The following is a 22,720-nucleotide window of genomic DNA, read 5'->3' on the forward strand; positions in this document are numbered from 1 at the left end:
CTTAACATATTTTTAACGGATACCCTCGAGAAGGTCACATGTTTTCTTATTTTTAAATGTTTGCACTATTGTCTCCTAGAAAATGTCAGAAGATTCTTGGCAAAAACATGGATCTCTGGGAAAATGAAGTGTACCGATTTAAAAAGATAGGGCAGCTTAAAGTAAGTACACCACAGTGATTTCTATTAGGGTAGTAATGGCTCATAGTAAGAAACTTCTGGAAAAGCCACTTCCTTTGAAAATTTCATATTTTATATAAATTTGCCTTTTTGAGTTTCTTTTTTACAAATTGTAGCTTGGTGTTGCAGTAAAGCGGAATGGCATCGAGCAGTGGGACGCAGGTTTAATCCGCTGAGTATTAATCCTTAAGCTTCTTTTATATTGATGTTCTGTAGTTGGTTCCTGTAATTTGGGTCTTCAGCCAGTAAAACTGTTGCATTATTTTTTAGACTAGTTGGCAGGAATACACCTTATTTTTTTTAAAACTGTGTTGTCAGTGCTTTACTCAGGGCTAGAAGACACATTGCTTCAGCTGCCGCAGCACGAGTTGGTGATGATGTCACGGTGCAGTGTTATGATGTAATCACACATACACACGGTGCTAGTTCCTCTGTTGTGGACTTCAGGACGTGACGTCACTACTCCACACATACGAATGGTCACGGCTAGTTTGCTGTCTCCAGGCTCGGCTCCAATTTAAAAACAGCTTTTGTGGGAAATCCTGTGCACAGGAGCCTACTCCATGGAGTGCAGGGGAAGGAAAAAATAACCAGACGAGGAAACTCCACAGAGGTACATTTGTGTGACAATTGGGCGGGGGGGGGGGGCTATTAAAACAGCATTATTAATAGAATGGGAGTAAGGCATTGCCCCACTCTGACATTTGATCTTCATAGGTCTGTGGATGAGACCAGACGTTCCAACAGCAAATAAAAGTGTGTGCAAGCCTTAATAATTAAAGTACTCCCATTATTTCTCATCTTGGAGATAAGCGAACCGCTTTATAGGGGCTGAATACAATGAAGAGGGGATGCAACAAGGTTCGTGAGCCTCTCTTAGGAGGGGGTGGGTACTGGCTTCAAGTTTGTGAACAGCTTTGTTTAAAAAAAAAACTGAAAGACCTTAAAAAACGTGCTACATGATATACAAAGATCAATTCAATGTAGCAGTAAGAAGCTATTAGAAAGACCAAAAGGATATGAATCTGGCCAGGAGGAAAATACAGACCGAAAAAAAAAAAGGTCTAAAAATGAAGGCGAGGTAAATGGGAGAAACATCATGCAAGCTTTTTTCTGGTTAATTCCCCACCATGCTACTAATTCTAGTAATTCACAGTCTTCCTCTAATCATTCAAGAGATGTTTGGATGGTGTGATTTATAGGGAGAAGTCCATAGGTTTCTGGAAGGGGAGCCCGATGGACTATATGCCATGTTGCAATGATGCGATGTCATCACGCACACACATTGCTAGTTTCCCTGCAGTAATAACATCCTCCAGACTTATCCCTGCGACCTTTATGAAATAAATTGCGTCCTGTTGGCTCAAACCCAATATTTGTCCAGTCTCTGGTGCATTTGGCCTGGAGGTGAGAGGCCTGCATTTAGTAAATAGTTCAGCATTCATTGTCTTCAAGGTGATGGATTTATCTTTGAACTTATTTCACATTTCATTAGCTTTTAGTTCGACCATATTAGTACTTGGGTGTATTGTACCTTGCATAATCCAAACTAATTTGAAAAGAATTCAAATGAGTTCAAATCAAATCTTGCAACTTGCATTTCAAGTCATGTTTTGTTTGTACTTAAACCTGCCATCCAAATGCTACAATCAGTGGCCTGATACAAGGCCAAAGAAGACCTGTGATTTGATTGCAATACAGTCTGAACTAATCTTCATGTTGTCTATCCCACTTAAATGCTGTGACATTTGACACCTCTCTCCAACAGACTTAGAATGCTGGTCAGTAAATATTGACTTGTATTTCAACCTACCCTGTGATTTTTCTGTGATTTGTGAACTGGTTCTCAATAACTAGTGTCCTGGGTGTCCGCAGATAGTTAGTGGTTTATAACCAGGATGTTCTAATGACGGAGCCATCACTGAGTTTATTTTAGAGTTATTAACCCTTTAGATTTGGAGACTGTGTTAGCAGTCTTGTTCACATGATGTTGAAAAAAATATTTTTTGTAAATCATTAATGCTTAAGATCAAGTATTGGAGCAAATGCTTGATTAACGCTAGACATAGAATCATAGAAATTTACAGCACGGAAGGAGGCCATTTCAGTCCATCGTGTCCGTGCCGGCCGACCAAGAGCTATACAGCGTAATTCCACTTTCCTGCTGTTGGCCCGTAGCCCTGTAGGTTACAGCACTTTAAGTGCACATCTAAGTATTTTTAAAATACGGTGAGGGTTTCTGCCTCTACCACCCTTTCAGGCAGTGAGTTTCAGACCCTCACTATCCTCTGGGTGAAGAAATTTCCCCTCGTATCTCCTCTCAATCTCCCGCCAATTGCTTTAAATCTATGCCCCCTAGTTGTTGACCCCTCTGCCAAGGGAAACGGGTCCTTCCTATCCACTCTATCCAGGCCCCTCATCATTTTATACACCTCAATAAAGGTCTCCCCTCATCCTCCTCTGTTCCAAAGAAGAGGATTTCTTCAACTCATCGAAACTCTGCTGTCAGATACAATTCTGCACCAAGTCCCACTTGCCCATCACCATTATCCTTTCTGATCTACACTGGCTCCTGGTTGCCCCCAGCTGCTCAAATTTAGAATTCCCATTCTTGTACTTAGATCCCTTCATGGCCTCATCCCTCCCCATCTCTGCAACCAGCCCCAGAATCCCCCAAAAACTCTCCGTTCCCCCAACTCTGGCCGCTTGTGCATCCCCTCCTTCTGTTCACCCAATCATTGACAGCTGTGCATTCAGCTGCCTAGGCCCCATATTCTTGAATTCCTTGCATAAACTCCTCCACCATCTTCTCTTTTAAGACCCCCTTTCAAACCCAACTCTTTGATGAAGTTTTTGGTCACCCCTAATGTCGCCTTTTTGGCTCATCGTCCATTTTTTGATTCTGACTCTGTGATGCAATGTGGGACATTTCTCTACATTAAAAGCACGACATAAATACAAGTTGTTGTTTATATTTTGGAAGGCATGAGAGTTGGTATTGGCCAGAGCCAGCAATGTCTTATAACTCTGATCCCCAAATTTTGGTCACTCTGAAATATGGGGGAGGGGAAACTATTGTACTGATGGTCAGACATCATACCATCTCAGTTTTGAGCATCTTCTGCTGTTATATAGAAAACAATACAAATATTATTGATATAGACACTATGAAATTCTTTTCAATACTCAATCTGAGACAAATATTACAATAGCTATTACATTACCTCAGATACTGTTAATAATGGATCAATGCCTAACTGATGAGAGATTGTGCTCACATCTCATGGGAAGGCAGTGGACAATTGAGAATTAAAAAGTATGTGGACAATTTAGAACCCTAACCCTAACCCTAAATGCCAGAGTTTGGGCAATAGGAATTTGCATTCGAAGATAAGGTCGCTCAATTGTCTGCCTGCCCAACAACTCTGTTCATTATCTAAAGTTTACCTTACTCTACAAAGATATACACTGAAAATAGAACAAGAAACTGTAAAAACAGTTCAACGTGATTGCATACAGTTTATATTTATGTATCGGTTATTGAAACCAGTTTCCCATCCGATCTTTCGTGTCTAAGTTATTTGAAAATTGCTCTATTAATATTCATTATCAAAATAAACTTTGCCACAGTATGACATTCAAATACATTTAACAAAGCCTTCACTGAAAACAATGGCATTTTTGTTCAACTTCGGTTTGAAATTACGAGCGTTTCCTAATAGCGTTCTATCAAAGTGACAGGCTTGCTGATTGACAGCCTCATCCTTGAACCCTGATGGCTTGTGTGTTTAAAATAAAAAAACAGACATTCACATTTCTCTCCCCTGACACCAAAATACACCACATTCTGCGAGAACACTTGCACAGCACGGCAAAGGGGTCGAGTACAGAGGCTGCTTCAATCGATGGCATGCCAATGATCCAAAAAAAGTAGAAACGTTTTATCGGGCATTATTTGTGGAGAGGCTGCAAAGTTATTACTGCGCCCTTCAAGTTTTAAACTGGATGCTAAATTTGAAACTCTCCTGATTTCTTTGAGAACATTCCCATACAGAATAAGTTGTCATTGTGAACATGTAAACCTTTAAGTGTTTACTAACATAAATGACATGGGCACAGAAACCAAATGCAAGATGGTGAAAGATCCAGCGATAGCCAAGTTAAGGGATGCGAGTAAGGATGTGGAGGATTTAGATAAATTATGTCACGAGATAAATTATGTCAAATGGCAAATTACATTCACTGATAGGTGTACAAATGTATTGGTAGAAAAAAATACGACCAAAGTATAAAATTAATAGAATTAGCATAAGGAGTGCAAGAATGGGATTTTAGAGTAGTAACAGACTTGTCATTGCCTCAATATATAGAGGCCATTCAAAAACATTTATAAGCCATCTTTGGATATTGTGGCAGAACACAAATACAAGTGTACAGTGACTGTGCTAAGGCTCTACCTAGCACTGGTCAGACCACACATGCAGAACTGTGTCTGGTCACACTGCACAAAGGCTATAGATGCATTGAAGTGAGTGCAGGGAAGAACGGCAAAATTATCTCAAGTGAAAAGGAGATGAATTATAACAGATAAATATTTACTGCCTGCAGGGAACAATGGAGGGGACCCCATTGAGATGTACAAAATATGAAATGGTTTAGGTAGTCCCGCTAGTGGGACTCATGATCATATTAGTGAAACAATTTTGAAACAGATATACAAAAGCAAAATACTGTGGATGCTGGAAATCTGAAATAAAACCGATGTAGTTCTTTGCGCAAGGGTCTTATTTTGCATCCAGAGGCACAGAATACAAAAACAAGGAGGAATATTGAACTTATACAATACATCCCAGGGTTTTTGAGGGTCTATACAACTGGCAAAAAATTGCTTAAAGAGAGGGAAAAAAACCGAGAGAGGAAGAAAAACTGTTGCAAAACAGACTCTACACGGGTCTTAAATTTACAAATAACTGGACAAAACAAGCAAAGCAGTTCAAATGGTGACCATCTCTAATTGCATTGCCACTGACCAGAACCGACAGTCAGGATTAATTCAATCCAGCATCGATGAGTTAAAGATAAGCACATCACTGTGATGATTCAAAAACGGTGTTGAAAAATAAGGCTAAATTAGAAATGTACTCCTATCCAAATTGTCAGGGTGCGTGAAACAGGCCATTTAATGGGCAGGCACCTGAGCTGCTCGTGTGAAAACATTCTTCGACTTCTCTTTGTTCTTTTAGCTATAATCTTCATTTTATGTCATGTTTTACACGGATTAAACAAGCAGTAATTACATCAATGACACTAAAACATATGAGGAATTAGTGTCAATAATTATAAAACCTGCTACTAATTTAACGCATGTGAACAGTCCTTCTGTGCAAAACAGAGTGGGTTTGAAATTGGTGGTGTGACAGTAACCCAGTGCCCCTCGGATAGTTTGAGAGGTCTGCATCCATGATGTGAAGTGGAATAGTTGCAGGCTCTCTAACAAAAGCATTTTAAGGTTTCAGATAGCTTTTTTCAAACTATTAACTTCTTTGACTGCAAGCAGTAACTACAAACCTGAACATTACCAATGTGTTCAGATGCGAGAGACAGTGTTCTGTGTGTTGGAAAGGACTTGAAATGAGATCTGATGCATCCTGTGTTCCTAAAATGGAGCCAGCAACTAACACAATACTTTCACCCAGACTTTGAGACAGAAGTTATAAGATTTACAGCCTCCATACACAAGGACTGTCAAGTATGACTAGACACAAAAAAAATGATTTTACGCCTCACAGCTGTGGAACAATCACATCTGGTAGGAGACAAGAGAGCTTGATTTCCTTGGATGGAATGAGCTGACATCCCAAGCCAATTTCTCAATAGAATGTTTCTTTCTCCGAGTGACCCTGGTCTCAGATTTTTAGAATATTTGGACCCTGGAACCTCCTTTTTGAAAATACTGGTGCAGCACTTTCTTTCCTGGTGGGTGTAAAACTCTGTACAAAGCAACCAGATGCATTTCAGCCTGATCGACTTGAAGGGCGTTAGTACAAAATAAAAAAAACAAACAATTGGCCTTTTACGTCAGCTATTGTCAAAATTCTCACGCAATGATCTGTGTGCTTATACCAAGTTATTTTGTTCCTCTTAGGCAATTAGTCAGTATTTGCCCAGAGGTGACTTACGCCTGAGGCCTGCTATATACGAAATGATCCTGTACGAGTTCTTGGAGAGTGATTACGAGGTACGGTGGTTTTTTAATTCCTATGATGGTGCTGGTTCAGTAGCTGGGGCGGTTGAGCATTTAATTGCCAAGTGCCGAAGGGTTATTTTAGATCCTAGAGTTGACTCGCTCGCTTTCAATTGAGTTGGATGCATTTTGTCGGACTGTAACTGCTTGGCTGTTTAGGGTATGATGGTCCACACACCAGCTGGTTACAGCAATCCGTAGCCTCAAAATATTTCGCCCTCATGATTTGAGGAGCATGCAAACAATACAGGGAAGAGAGAGAATAAATTTACAGAACCTAATAACTTTACAAATTTAATTCAGTAATTGCAGGTACTACGAGTATACAGTCACTTTTCAAAATAATTATCCAGGGCAGTGTGAGCATTGAACAGGGCAATATACGTGCCTGGAGGCGTGATCAGGACTGTGTATTATGTGATGAAGGATGAATAAGACCATACATGTGTTGTCTATGACATGGAAGCATAACCCGGGCTATATCTGTGTATATGTGACTGGGAGGAGTGTGCAAGGCATTACAACAACAGCTTGCATTTATATAATGCCTTTAATGTAGAAAAATGTCCCATGGCATTTTACAAAGGCATAATCAGACAAAAATGGATATCAAGGCAAAGAAGGAGATATTAGGAAGGGTGACCAAAACCAGAGTCAAAAAGGTGAGTTTTAAAGAGGAGGGGGAGGTGGCGAGGCAGAGGAGTTTAGGGAGAGAATTGCAGAGCATAGGGCATGGGTGGATGGAGGCACATTTGAAAGGAGAGGGGTTGCATGAGAGGCCAGAGTCAGAGGAACAGAGTTCTGGGGAAATTGTAGGGCTGGAGGAACTTGCAGAGAAAGGGTGGGAAAGAGTTAAACACTAGGATAAGAATTTTTAAATTGGAAGCGTTGGTGTACTAAAAGCCAATATAGGTCAGTGAGGGTGATGGTTGAGCAGGATTTGGTGCGGGACAGAACACGGCAGCAGAGCTCTGGATAAGCTGAAGTTATAGAGTGTGGAGGATGAGAAGTCAACCAGGTGAGCATTGGAATAGTTGAGTCTGGAGGTGAGAAAGGCATGGATGAGCATTTCAGCTGCCAGTGTGCTGAGGCTGGGGTGGATGCAAGTAATGTTATGGAGGTAGAAATAGATATTCTTTGTGATAGAGAGGATATGGGGTCAGAAGCTCAGCTTGGGGTCAAATGGGATGCGAAGGTTGCAAACAGTCTGGTTCAACCTATGGCAGTGTCTGGGGCGGGGAATGGGATCAGTGACATGGGTACAGAGTTTGTGATGGGAGCTGAAGATAATAGCTTCATTCTTCCTAATCTGTAACAACAAAATTGCTGCTCATGTAGGAATGGATGTCAGACAAGAAGTCTGACATCACAGAGGCAGTGGAGCGATCGAGAGAGGTTGTGGGGAGGTACAGCTGGGTATTGTCAGCATACATTTGGAACTTGATGTTGTAATTTCGGTTGATGTCGACAAGGGGGAGCATTTGGATGAGAAAGGGGCCAAGGACATAGCGTTGGGGGACTCGAGAGGTTTCAGTCTGGTAGCAGCAAGAGAAGCCATTGCTGTTTTTGTATTTAAAAGTGACCAATTAAAACTACTTGTGCACTATTGATGGAAGCACTTCGAGACGAGGCATGAAGAGGAATAGTTTGGAGGGGAAAGGATCAGTAGTAAAAGTACTGCTACTGTTTGACATATTTAAAACATTGAAATCGTAATCATTAAAGTGTTTTCTCAATTGTTAAGTTTTGATTGGTTTAAAATTGGTGTAGGAATACTTTATATATGACTGAAAAATGTTTTTGCCAGATGATAAATTGAAAAGGGAAATACAAGGGCTGGATTTTCAGCTTTGATGATTTTGGGGCGGTAATGGCAGCAAAGCGGTAACGTTTGTACTTCGGTAAGTAAAATTGGGCAGCTGTGCCCTGAATCGGGGGTACAGCACTAAGGGAAGCGTTGTACATCTCTTGGACGCTAGCATGGGAAAATCCCGAGCTAAAGAGCTGGGTTGGAAGCGTTCCGAGAGACGCCTGGGGAGAAAAAAACCCCCACAAAAACATTCCCAAAACATTGCTCACGTCACCACTACATAAATCGCAAAAAAATTAAAAGAAAAAACAATCACACTTACCTTTGGAGGCCATTACTTATCTCTGTGTAGTCAGTATTGTTGGACGGCCTGATTTCCCAGGTGTTCACTGCGGGGTGCGCTTCGGGGCGTACAGGTAGTCAAAACTTGCACCGGTGTCCAACCAGGGACATTGCACACCGGCACAGCTTTTCCTGGCGGTGCTGCTCCACGCCGCCGCAAAACCGGACCCGAGGATCCCTCCGGGACGTTGGAGGCTGACTGTCCACCCAAAAGACCTCACCGCTACTATCGCTGCCGCTCCTGGGCGAAAAACAGAGTGCAGAAGACCCAAAAATCCGCCCCCTGGTGTATTTCTGGGTGGTCTTCTGTTCACTGCGGAAGATTTGGTAAATTTACACCCATATCAACTCCGATACTCTGGAAGTGACTTAGTCGCTGCAATTGTATTAATACACAATTCAAGTATTTGTAAAACTAAGAAAGAACGAACTTGTATTTCTATCACATTTTTTACGACCTCAGCATGTTCCAAAGCGCTTTTCAGCTATTGAAATACTTTTGAAGCATTGTCTCTGTTGTAATGTAGGGAACACAGCATTTCACTGCTTGCATTATGGCTGTGTCTATTTGTACTAACTGAAAGGTAGCCCTTTCTCTGATTGTCTCTCCATTTTCACATGACCTATTGTTGATTGGTCCCATTGGAGGATAAGCCACACCCTGAAGTTCCTCTGGAATGTGTAACTGGAACCGCCAGCCCAAGTTCTGAGTGACTTTCCAATTTGTAATTCGATCCATTTTGACTTCAGAAGCCACAGAGGAAAGGTCTCCCCAAAAACTACCAAGTTCCAGCCGAAGTCCCTTACCCCAGCGCAAGTTCATCCCTCCCCCAGCTGAAGTCCCTTACCCAAGTGCAAGACCTTACCCCCTCTTTCTCCCCCCCCATTAATGGGGCACTGTGTGTGGATTGTTATGTTTATTAGGTATGAAGTGAATAGTGACAGTGTAGTGACTTCTTGATTTCATCCACCCCAATGATGTCCCTTGTAACTCACGCACCGAGCTTGCACGCACCAGAGGGTTGGAAAAACGTGATCCGTCTTCTGAGTTCCCTCTCTCCTCTCCGATTTTCCCTCCTCCCCCCCCCCCCCCCTCCCTGTGTGTCTCTCTCTTTCCCCCTACAGGCTCTCTCTCTCTTTCCCTCCCCTTACCCCACAAGTGCTGTCTTCTCCACCCGCCCCCCCCCCCCCAGCGCTCTCTGTTTTATACATAACCCCCCACCCCCTCCCAGCGCTCTCTGTTTCATACATAACCCCCCACCTCCGCTCTTATATTCTATGCCTCGGCAACATGAAACGCACTACCCTCATCAACCCTCCTTGTTACCTCCTCAAAACATTCAATCAAGTTTATCAGACACGACCTTCCTTTAACAAATCCGTGCTGACTGTCCTTGATTAATCCATGTCTTTCTAAATGAAGATTTATCCTGTCTTTCAGAATTCTTTCCAATACTTTTCTCACCACCGAGGTTAGGTTGACTGGCCTGTAATTACTCGGTCTATCCCTTTCTCCCTTCTTAAACAAATCCTTCTTAGCAATCCTCCACTCCTCTGGTATCACACCTAAAGCCCCAGCTTTATTGGTTTGGGGAAGCAACATGCCGTGCTAATTTTGCACGACTACGCATGGGATCCCACTCCAAGACCTGTAACATTATGCAGTTCATTTTTTCCCCTGCGAAAATGTTACTTTCTTAGCTCACCCAGTGCTACCAAAAGAAAAAATTACCTTGCTGTACTCCCACAGTGCTGTTAGGGACAGAGGTCAGGATTTTGACCCAGTGACGATGAAGGAGCAGCAATATATTTCCAAGTCAGGATAGCGTGTGACTTGGAGGGGAACTTGGGCCTACTGCCCTTGTCCTTCTAGGTGTGAGAGGTCACTGGTTTGGGAGGTGCTGTCGAAGAAGCCTTGGCGAGTGCTGCAATGCATCTTATAGATGGCACACACTGCAGCCACAGTGCGTTGGTGGTGGAGGGAGTGAATATTGAAGGTGATGGATGGGATGCCAATCAAGCGGGCTGCTTTGTCCTGGATGTTGGAGCTGCACTCATCCAGGCAAGTGCAGAGCATTCCATCACACTCCTGACTTGTGCTTTATAGATGATGGAAAGGATTTGGGGAATCAGGAGGTGAGTCACTCGCTGCAGAATACCTAGCCTCTGATCTGCTCTTCTAGTCACAGTATTTATGTGGCTGGTCCAGTTAACATTCTGGTCAATGGTGGCCCATGGATGTTAATGGTGGGGGATTCGACGATGGTAATGGCGTTGAATATCAAGGGGAGGTGGGTGGACTCTTTCTTGTTGGAGATAGTCAATGCCTGGCACTTGTGTGGCGCAAATGTTACTTGCCACTTCTCAGCCCAAGTCTGATTGTTGTACAGGTATTGCTGCATGCAGGCATGGACTCTTCCATTATCTGAGGAGTTGCGAATGGAACTGCAGTGTCCAGTCATCAGCGAACATCCCCACTTCTGACCTTATGATTGACGGAGGTTATTGATGAAAAAGCTGAAGATGGTTGGACCGAGGATCAGTGCTGGGTCCTCAACTATTTACAATCTATATTAATGACTTGGATGAAGGGACCGAGTGTAATGTAGCCAAGTTTGCTGATGATACAAAGATGGGTGGGAAAGCAAATTGTGAAGAGGACAAAAAAAAAAATCTGCAAATGGATATAGACATGCTAAGTGAGTGGGCAAAAATTTGGCAGATGGAGTATAATGTGGGAAAATGTGAAGTTATCCACTGTGGCAGAAATAACAGAAAAGCAAATTATAATTTAAATAGAGAAAAATTGCAAAGTGCTGCAGTACAGAGAGACCTGGGGGTCCTTGTGCATGAAACACAAAAAGTTAGTATGCAGGTACAGCAAGTAATCAGGAAGACAAATTGAATGTTGGCCTTTATTGCAAGGGAGGATAGAGTATAAAAGCAGAGAAGTCCTGCTACAACTGTACAGGGTATTGGTGAGGCTACACCTAGAGTACTGCGTACAGTTTTGGTCTCCATATTTAAGGATATACTTGCATTGGAGGCTGTTCAGAGAAGGTTCACTAGGTTGATTCCGGAGATGAGGGGGTTGACTTATGAGTATAGGTTGAGTAGGTTGGGCCTATACTCATTGGAGTTCAGAATAATGAGAGGTGATCTTATTGAAACTTATAAGATAATGAGGGGGCTCGACGAGGTGGATGCAGAGAGGATATTTCCACTCATAGGGGAAACTAAAACTAGGGGACATAGAATAAGGGACCGCCCATTTAAAACTGAGATGAGGAGAAATTTCTTCTCTCAGATGGTTGTAAATCTATGGAATTCTCTGCCCCAGAGAGCTGTGGAGGCTGGGTCATTGAATATATTTAAGGCGGAGATAGACAGATTTTTGAGCGAAACAGGAATAAAGGGTTATGGGGAGCGGGCAGGGAAGTGGAGCTGAGTCCGTGATCAGATCAGCCATAATCTTATTGAATGGCGGAGCAAGCTCAAGGGGCAAAATGGCCTACTCCTGCTCCTATTTCTTATGTTCTTATGATACTGCCCTGAGGAACTCCTGCAGCGATGTCCTGTGGCTGAAATGATTGGCCTCCAACAACCACTACCATCTTCCTTTGTGCTAGGTATGACTCCAGCCAGTTGAGAGTTTCCCACCAATTCCCATTGACTTCAATTTTACACGGGCTCCTTGATGCCACACTTGGTCAAATGCTGCTTTGATGTCAAGGGCAGTCACTCTCACCTCAGCTCTAGGAATTCAGCTCTTTTGTCCATGTTTGGACCAAGGCCGTAATGGCTCTGGAGCCAAGTGGTCCTGGCGGAAGCCAAACTGAGCATTTATGAGCAGGTTATTGATGAGTAAGTGCCGTTTGATAGCACTGTCAAAAAGCCCTTCAATGATTTTGCTGATGATTGAGAGTAGACTGATGGTGCAGTCAATTGGCCGGATTGGATTTGTCATGCTATTTGCAGACAGGGCATCCCTGGGCAGTTTTCTACATTGTTGGGTAGATGTCAGTGTTGTAGCTGTACTGGAACAGTTTGGCGAGAGGTGTGGCTACTTCTGTAGCACAAGTCAACACTGCAGCTGGGAGGTTGTTGGGGCCCATAGCCTTTGCTGCATCCAGTGCGCTCAGCTGTTTCTTGATATCGAATTGGCTGAAGACTGGCTTCTGTGATGGTGGGAACCTCAGGAGGAGGCTGAGCTGGATCATCCATTCGGCACTTCTGGTTGAAGATGTTTGCAAATGTTTCAGCCTTGTCTTTCGCACTCGCATGCTGGGCTCCTCCATCATTGAGGATGGGGATGTTCATGGAGCCTTCTCCGTTCAGTTGTTTAATTATCCACCACCATTCACGACTGGATGTGGCAGGACTGCAGCGTTTGATCTGATCCATTGGTTCCTTAGTTCTGTCTATAGCATGCTGCTTCCTCTGCATAGCATGCATGTAGTCCTGTGTTACAGCTTAACGAGGTTGGCACCTCATTTTTAGATACAGCTGCTGCTGCTCCTGACATGCACTTCTATACTCCTCATTGAACCAGGGATGGGGATGGTTTAGTGAGGGATATCCCACGCCATGATGTTACAGATTGTGGTGGAATACAATTCTGCTGCTGCTGATGGCACCTAGCATCTCATGGATGCACAGTTTTGAGCTGCTAGATCTGTTCTGAATCTATCCCATTTAGCACCGTGGTAGTGCCACGTGTCCTTAGTGTGAAGACGAGACTTCGTCTCCACAATGACTGACTGTATGGTGGTCACTCCTAACAATACTGTCATGAACAGATGCATCTGTGACAGGTAGATTGGTGAGGACGAGGTCAAGTAGGTTTTTCCCTCGTGTTGGTTCTCTCACTTCCTGCCGCAGGCCCAGTCTGGCAGCCATGTCCTTCAAAACTCAGCCAGTTCGGTCAGTCATGGTGCTACCAGCCACTGTTGGTGATGGACATTGAAGTCCCACACCCAGAATACATTCTGTGTCCTTGCTACTCTCAGTGCTTCTTCCAAGTGGTGTTCAACATGGAGGAATACTGATTCATCAGCTGAGGGAGGGCGGTAGGTGGTAATTAGCAGGGGGTTTCCTTGCCCTTGTTTGACCTGATGCCATGAAACTTAATGGAATCCGGATCCTATGTTGAGGACTCCCAGGGCCACTCCTTCCTGACTGTATACCACTGTGCCACCACCTCTCGTGAGTCTCTCCTGCTGGTGGGACAGGATTTATCTAGGGATAGTGATGGTGGAGTCTGGGATGTTGGCTGAAAGGTATCATAGAATGGTTACAGCACAGTAGAAGGCCATTTGGCCTTTGAGCCCTTGCCAGCTCTTTGCAAGAGTACCTCAGCTAGTCCCACTTCCCCCACCCTTTCCCTGCAGCCCTAATTATTTTTTCTTTCAAGTACTTATCCAACTTGCTCTTGAAAGCCATGATTGAGTCTGCCTCCGCCACTCTTTCAGGCAGTGCATTCAAGATCCTAATCGCTTGCTGCGTAAAAATGTTCCTTCCTATGTTGCCTTTGGTTCTTTTGCCAATCACCTTAAATCTGTGTTCTTTGGTTCTCAATCCTTCTGCCAATGGGAACAGTTTCTTTCTATCTACTCTGTCCAGACCCCTCATGATTTTGAACACCTTTATCAAATTTCCTCTCAATCTTCTCTGCTCTAAGGAGAACAACTCCAGCTTCTCCAGTTTAGCCACGTAACTGAAGTCCCTCATCCCTGATTCTGTAAGTATGATTATGTCAGGCTATTGCTTGACTAGTCTGTGGGACACCTCTCCTAATTTTGGCATAAGTCTCCAGATGTTAGTGAGGAGGTCTTTGCATGATCAACTGGGCTGCGTGTGCCTCTGTCATGTCCAATTCCGTGTTTAGGTCGATGCCGGGTGCTCCATCTGGTTTTATTATTGTTTTTTGAAGTGATTTGATACAACTTGCTAGGCCATTTCAGAGGGCTGTGGTTGTGCAGTGCGTCTGGAGTCACATATCGGCCAGACTGGATAAGGGCGGCAGATTTTCTTCCCTAAAGGACATTAGTGAACCAGATGAGTTTTTACGACAATCTGGTAGTTTCATAGGGCCCAGATTTGGCCAGGAATTGCTCCGTTTTTTTTTGAGCAACTTGATTTTTTTTTTGGAGTATCTTAAAAATTGCAATTCTGCACATTTAATTTGCGCCTGTGTAAGTAAGTTAGGATTTTTTTAGTTCAGTATTTTTTTCAAAAGGGGTGTTACCAGCCACATGCGCCTGTTTTGGCCATTTAAGCCAGTTTGGACAGCTAATAGTTGCTCCAAAATAACTTAGGCCAGCGTATGTGGCCACTTGTGGCCCGCACAGAAAACCCTTGCGGAGAGTTAAGGAATCAGCGTAGGTAAGTACATTCTAAAGCACCTAGCACTGAACAAAGCACAAAAATAAGCATTCAATAACAAATAAAAAATACAAGGAAGCTGAGAGGACCTGTACCTAGCACCAAGACTTACAAAGCACAAAAAGTAATAAGCAATTAATTAACAAATAAAAAGAATAGAAGGAACCCTGCACCTAAAGCACCAAGACCAAAGTATTAAGCAATCAATCAATCAATAACACAAAAAATAGAAGTCCTACCTTTATGTGCAGGGAAGGCAGCGGGCCACCGATTAGGGAGCCCATTCGGCCAGGGATAGGGGCGGCGCGCTTTGGCCCCTCCCACGCAGCCTGCAGAGCACATGCACAGGTTCTGGGGGCGAGGAGCTACTGCGCATGCGCACACACTCTAGTGCACATGTGCAGAGGTCCCAGCAATGTTTTCAGCGCCGGGACCTGGCTCCGCCCCGGACTCCAGTTGCCACGCTACGCCAACATCGAGGAGAGGCTGGGGAGCGGCCAAACTCGGCCTGAAGATTTTTGCCGCCCTTGGAGTTCAACAAACGCGGCGCATCTCTGGTGAGTGTGCCAGAAATCTGTACTGGCCAAATTTGGGCCCATAGTCACCATTACTGATGCTAGATTTTTTTAAATTCCTGATTTATTTAATTAACTGAATTTTAATTCCTCAGCTGCTGTTGTGGGATTTGAACTCGTGTCTCCGGATCATTAGTCCAGGCCTTTGGATTACCAGTGACCAAGCAGTGGGCAATTGAGGCCATTCTGCTCTGCTGCTGCTTTGCAGGGAAAAGGCTCAGAACTGATTAAAGATTATTTCACATGTGCCACAGCTGCATCATAAGGATTCCTCAATCAGATTCTGATTGAAAGGATTTGCAAAACCACCAGATGAAGAAATCCTTATAGATTTTGATGACTGCACAGTTAATGGGGCTGAATTTGCGGCTGCTACGGGTGCGTAAAAGGAGCGCACGCACCCATAGGGGCCCCGCAGGTTCCGGGTTTAGGCATGCGCTACGCATGTGCCTAAATCCAGAACCTGTGATCTGTCGAGGCCTATGCAGCGTAAGACTTTGAAAAACAATTAATTTTCTATCCTTTTAAATCATTTAAACATTTAAAAACCTGTGAAATAAGGTCAGTTTATTTTTAGACCTTTTAAAATATGTAAATTTATTTTTCAAAAAATGTAATTTTTGCTTTCAATAATTAATTAAATTTAGTTTTGATTAATTTGAAATTAGATATTTAAAAATATATATTTTAAGTATTTGTGTATTTTTGCGGGTATTCCCATTCATACTTATGGTGATTCCGTACATACGGAACTCACCACTATGAATGGGAATACCCCTACTTTGGTTGGGCCGACCCACATGATCCCAGGGAGGCCTACGCGTAGCGGCCCAGGACCGCAAGTCTCCAAACCTTCCGGACCACCAGGTAAGTTGGAAGATTTTTTTCAGGTCGAAAGCCTCTGACTGCAATTTCTGCACTAATGTCATTGCCATGACTGCTGAGATAACTGGCATTACACCTTGTATGCAGGACGCTCCCTTCTAAATTATACTGCTTTGCTATACTCCTGTGGTGTATGGAGGATAATGAATCAAATAAGCTAGATTACCAACCTTGCATTGTTGACTTTATCCACAATATTGAGCTTTCATAGTTCACAATGCTGCCTAGTCATCCATCCTCTTAGGCCATGCCGACGTGCAGGCTTTAGTTCTAAAGGACGAACAGCAAGCCTGTTGCATTTTGCATTCAGGTCAAATCAAGCTGGTGCAATGAGCTTTATGTGAAGCTATAGTTGGGAGCATGTTTACAAAGCTTTTAAATGTCCATCTGCAGCACCTCAAAACTTATCCGGCTGGGCTTCATTCCGACGTTGTGCAGAGGATGCATTTCATTCAAAGAACGAATACCTTACCAGTTGCAAATTTGGGCTCTGAATCCATGCACATTATCTATTTTTTTTTAAGGGGTTTGCGTCCTTGATAAGAGAATGGCCAGGTGACATTTATAACAATATGACTGTAGTCCGCTCTGTGTTGGATCATCTGGATCGGGCTCCAAGTAACAGAACGTTGCTGACAACATTAGCAGAATTGTGAGTATCTGGTTCTGTGCATCTGTCTGTCTGCTCTCATCAGTGTCCTTGAATCAAACGCAGACCTCAGAGATTTGTTACTAAAGAGGGCAATTTGTTACAACACAAAGGAAATATGACACAAGAGTGACGAGAAAGTTAAATTCCCTGCCACAAACTTGTTGAATATGAGTAAATAAATTATTTTTAAAATGAATGAGATAGTTGCTTGAACAGAAGGAATATTAAATGGTATGGGGAGCAAACAGAAGAGTGCAATTAGACCAGTCGGCTCTAGACTGTGAAGATGATGATCAGCACAAACTTGATGGCCCAAATGACTGTGATCTTGAGAAAGTTAAATTATGGATGAGGAAGGCCATTCTTAATTCTTAATACCCATTCACGAGAACTCCAGTCTTCTCCCCGCCCCCCCCCCCGTCCCTTCCTCATTATGGCATCTAGTTGTTTCTTTAAAATTCCAGGGTTTTTGCCTCCGCTACGCTATCTGGGAATCCATTCCGAGATGATCACTTTTTATATGAAGATGAACTTCCTGATAGCGATCCTAAATTTACCTTTTAACAGTTTGAACCTGTGTCCCTTTGTCCTATTCTCTCAATTTAATTTAAAGTAATATTCTGGATTTACCTTTCTAATCCCTTAATTACTGTATATACTTCTGTAAGATTATCTTTCCCTCCTCTATGTAATTCAGCATTCTATTGGCTTTGTTGATTGTTGGTTGGACACGTTAAGCATCAACTCTATGTAGACTCCTAGATCACTTGTATCTTATCTGTAGCTATTTCAATGCCATTCATGGAGTACGTGTGTTGATTATTTTTCTTTTCTGTGTGCAGTACTTTACACTTGGCTGCATTAAATTTCATCTTCGATTGTTCTGCACACATGCATATTCGATCCAACTCATTCTACAATATCTGCCCTTTCTAGTTGATTCTTCAATGATTTTCCAGAAGACTGTGATGTTTTTTCCTCTGCTGTGTTGTTTATCTACTTGGGTTTACATTTACTGTCTAAATCGGATAATTCAGTCACTATTATTATGCTCAAAAAGTTGGAATTATTCCGTTATTTGAATTGAGCAACTTTAATAAAATAGTAAAATGGAAACTGAATGCTAAAACATTGAACTATCAGATACCTTGAATTAAGCAACTTTGAACTAAGAGGAGCAAACTGTACTTGGGATCTGGGGTTGACATTTGTTGTGGTTGTTCCCAGGTACACTTATGACCAGCGTTACGATAAAGCTCTTGAAATTTACCTAAAGTTGCGACATAAAGATGTCTTCCAGCTCATACACAAGCACAATCTCTTCAGCTCAATCAAGGATAAGATCGTCCTACTCATGGAGTTCGATAAGGAGGTATGGAATCTACATCTGCTCTCTATTGCTACTTTTCACGTGATTGTTGTACTTTTTTTTACTGGCAGTAAAGCCAGAAATGGTAATCTCTTCAATAGATGTGATTTTATCATATTCTTCTGTTGAATCAATCCTGGATGGGGGCGATGGGTGGGGTAACACCGAGAAGGTGGGGGGGGGGGGAAAGAGATTATACGAGAGGTGACTGATGCCAAGGTTAACTAGGTAGGTTTTGAGGAAGTTTTTGAAAGGAAGGTATTTAAGGAGATTTCCAGGGCATGATGACTGAAGGCTCTGTCACTGATGGTGGAATGGAGTGGAACAGAACATGCAGCGTTGTGTGAAGCACAATAGGGGAAAGAGTGTAGAGCACGATAGGGGCCAGATTGTACAGCATGCTTTGGAACATGGTATGTGGCAGGACGTAGAGAGAGTTGTAGAGCATGTAAGGGGTCAGAATGTAAGGATTGCTGTGTACCATCTGATAGCACATGTAGTGTGTATTCATCATGTGCAGTCCCTCAGAATCGAGGAAGACTTGCTTCCACTCTAAAAATGAGTCCTGAGGTGGCTGTACAGTCCAATATGAGAACCACAGTCCCTGCCACAGGTGGGACAGATAGTCATTGAGGGAAAGGGTATGTGGGACAGGTTTGCCGCACGCTCTTTCCGCTGCCTGCTCTTGATTTCTGCATGCTCTTGCCGATGAGACTCGAGGTGCTCAGCGTCCTCCCGGATGCACTTCCTCCACTTAGGGCGGTCTTTGGCCAGGGACTCCCAGGTATCAGTGGGGATGTTGCACTTTATCAGGGAGGCTTTGAGGGTGTCCTTGTAACGTTTCCTCTGCCCACCTTTGGCTCGCTTGCCGTGAAGGAGTTCCGAGTAGAGCGCTTGCTCTGGGAGCCTCGTGTCTGGCATGCGAACGATGTGGTCTGCCCAGAGGAGTTGATTAAGTGTGGTCAGTGCTTCAATGCTGGCGATGTTAGCCTGGTTGAGGACGCTAATGTTGGTGCGTCTGTCCTGCCAGGGGATTCGCAGGATCTTGTGGAGACATCGTTGGTGGTATTTCTCCAGCAACTTGAGGTGTCTACTGTACATGGTCCATGTCTCTGAGCCATACGGGAGGGAGGGTATTACTACAGCCCTGTAGACCATGAGCTTGGTGGTGGATTTGAGGGCCTGGGCTTCAAACACTCTTTTCCTCAGGTGGCCGAAGGCTGGGCTGGTGCACTGGAGATGATTGTGACCATCTTTAAAAAAGGGGATAAGTCCGACTGCGGCAACTACAGAGGAATCTCCCTATTATCAGCCACTGGCAAAGTCGTCGCTAGTGTCCTCCTCAACTGTCTTCTCCGTGTGGCTGAGGAGCTCCTCCTGGAGTCACAGTGAGGATTTCGTCCCCTATGGGGCACAACGGACATGATTTTTACAGTGCGACAGCTGCAGCAAAAATGCAGGGAACAACACCAACCCTTATACATGGCATTCTTCGACCTTACAAAGGCTTTTGACACTGTCAACCACGAGGGTCTATGGAGCGTCCTCTTCCGTTTTGGATGCCCCAAAAGTTCATCACCATCCTCCGTCTGCTCCATGACGACGTGCAGGCCCTGTGTATTACCATCTTAAAGGACTTGTTGTCCTGCTGTGTTACACTCCCTGGTCTGGATATTTGTTTCGGGCGGTGGCAGTCAATGGAACTGAACATCAGGCATTGCTGATCCAATACCGCCTGTTTTGCATCACCGCCCAAGACGAATTTCTAGGCCCCTGTATCACTTTGTGATAGGACATGTAGTCCTGCTATGTTACACTCCCCCTGTATCACCATCTGATGGTTCAAATAATCAAGTCAATTGTGAATTGTAAAAATAACACATTAAATTAACCTTTCCAGAATAAATTATTTTCAGCTACTTTTGCTCCATGGCGAGGTTTCTCTGCATGCAGGTAACAATAATTCAACCACAGGGATTATACTGCGCTGCATCCCCCAACCTGTCATGCATCTGAAATGCTGCTTCAAAGTTGCAGTGATATGCTGTACAATCATCCTGCTGGTATGTCGGTCGAGGAGGCGGGAGCTCGGAACTGTGTGAGTCCGGGGTCGGCGAGAGGCCTATAAAGGCCAGCGGGAGTCAGGCAGTTTCAAGAGGCGGGAGCTCGGAGCAGCGTGAGTCCGAGGTCGGCGAGAGGCCTATAAAGGCCAGCGGGAGTCGGGCAGTTCGAGTAGTCGGTCGAGGAGGCGGGAGCTCGGAGCAGCGCGAGTCCGGGGTCGGCGAGAGGCGTACCGGTGCAGCTGCAGTGGGGACAGAAGGCAAAAAAGTAAAAGAAATCGAAAAGTGACGTCACAGCCAAGGGGGTAAGTGATTGGTGAGTAGTTTTTCTTTTTCTTTTTTCAGTAAGTAACATTTAGCATTGTTGTTGCCAAATTAAGTTAATCTCGGGGTTAAGTCATGGCAGGACAGCTCGGACATGTGTAATGCTCCTCCTGTACTATGTGGGAACTCGGGGACGCTTCCGGTGTCCCTGACGACTACATGTGCGGGAAGTGTATCCGCCTCCAGCTCCTGACGGACCGCATTGCAGCACTGGAGCTGAGAGTGGATTCACTCTGGAGCATGCACGATGCGGAGAATGACGTGAATAGCACGCTTAGCGAGTTGGTCTTACCGCAGGTAAAGGGTACACAGCCAGATAGGGAATGGAAGACCAACAGGAAGAGCACTGCGAGGAAGGTAGTGCAGTGGTCCCCTGCGGTCATCCCTCTGCAAAACAGATACACCGCTTTGGGTACTGTTGAGGAGGATGACTCATCAGGAGAGAGCCGCAACAGCCAGGTTCATGGCACCGTGGCGGGCTCTGCTGCACAGGAGGGCAGAAAAAAGAGTGGGAGAGCAATAGTGATAAGGGATTTGATTGTAAGGGGAATAAATAGGCGTTTCTGTGGCCGCAACCGAGACTCCAGGATGGTATGTTGCCTCCCTGGTGCAAGGGTCAAGGATGTCTCGGAGCGGGTGCAAGACATTCTGAAAAGGGAGGGTGAACAGCCAGTTGTCGTGGTGCACATTGGTACCAACGATATAGGTAAAAAACGGGATGAGGTCCTATGAGACGAATTTAAGGAGCTAGGAGCTAAATTAAAAAGTAGGACCTCAAAAGTAGTGATCTCGGGATTGCTACCAGTGCCACGTGCTAGTCAGAGTAGGAATCACAGGATAGCTCAGATGAATACGTGGCTTGAGCAGTGGTGCAGCAGGGAGGGATTCAAATTCCTGGGACATTGGAACCGGTTCTGGGGGAGGTGGAACCAGTACAAACTGGACGGTCTGCACCTGGCAGGACTGGAACCAATGTCCTAGGGGGAGTGTTTTCTAGTGCTGTTGGGGAGGAGTTAAACTAATATGGCAGGGGGATGGGAACCAATGCAGGGAGACAGAGGGAAACAAAATGGAGACAGAAGCAAAAGACATAAAGGAGATGAGGAAAAGCAGAGGGCAGAGAAACCCAAGGTAAAAAACAAAAAGGGCCACTGCACAGCAAAATTCTAAAGGGTCAAAGTGTAATAAAAAGGCAAGCCTGAAAGCTCTGTGCCTCAATGCGAGGAGTATTCGGAACCCAGGAGAGGGCTCTGAGCTAGTTAGAGTGGGTGAGAGCTCAGATGAACAGGACCCCAAGAAAGAATGCAAAAGGCAGGAGGCAACAGAGCAGAGTAGCACTGGGGTAAGGGTAAACCACAAGGTGATAGGAAGGGACAATATGTATGAATATAAAGGGGCTGCAGGAGGGGTCAAAACTAAAAATCATGGTTTAAAAACTAGTATTAAAACACTCTACCTAAACGCACGCAGCATTCGAAATAAAGTAAATGAGTTGACGGCACAAATCATTACAAATGGGTATGATTTGGTGGCCATTACAGAAACGTGGTTGCATGGTTGCCAAGACTGGGAATTAAACATACAGGGGTTTCTGACAATTCGGAAGGATAGACAAGAAGGGAAAGGAGGTGGTGGAGTAGCTCTGTTAATAAAGGATGATATCAGGGCAGTTGTGAGAGATGATATTGGCTCTAATGAACAAAATGTTGAATCATTGTGGGTGGAGATTAGAGATAATAAGGGGAAAAAGTCACCGATGGGCGTAGTTTATAGGCCCCCAAATAATAACTTCATGGTGGGGCGAACAATAATCAAGAGAATAATAGAGGCAGATGAAAAAGGAACGGCAGTAATCATGGGCGATTTTAACCTACATATCGATTGTTCAAATCAAAT

General features: G+C 44.1%; 1 protein-coding gene across 4 annotated transcripts in view; it reads left to right on the forward strand.

Moving 5' to 3' along the window:
• vps41 (VPS41 subunit of HOPS complex) overlaps window positions 1-22,720 on the forward strand; it is a 297,897-nt gene that overhangs the window by 203,398 nt on the left and 71,779 nt on the right. For all 4 annotated transcript variants that reach the window (XM_070890345.1, XM_070890351.1, XM_070890353.1 and 1 more), the window contains 4 exons: window positions 80-161; window positions 6,325-6,417; window positions 16,944-17,071; window positions 18,299-18,443. In XM_070890345.1, the coding sequence (XP_070746446.1) occupies window positions 80-161; window positions 6,325-6,417; window positions 16,944-17,071; window positions 18,299-18,443 (448 nt within the window). The remainder of the gene's footprint in view (window positions 1-79; window positions 162-6,324; window positions 6,418-16,943; window positions 17,072-18,298; window positions 18,444-22,720) is intronic.

Source organism: Pristiophorus japonicus, chromosome 1 (assembly GCF_044704955.1).
Source record: "Pristiophorus japonicus isolate sPriJap1 chromosome 1, sPriJap1.hap1, whole genome shotgun sequence".
Taxonomy (NCBI): Eukaryota; Metazoa; Chordata; class Chondrichthyes; family Pristiophoridae; genus Pristiophorus; species Pristiophorus japonicus.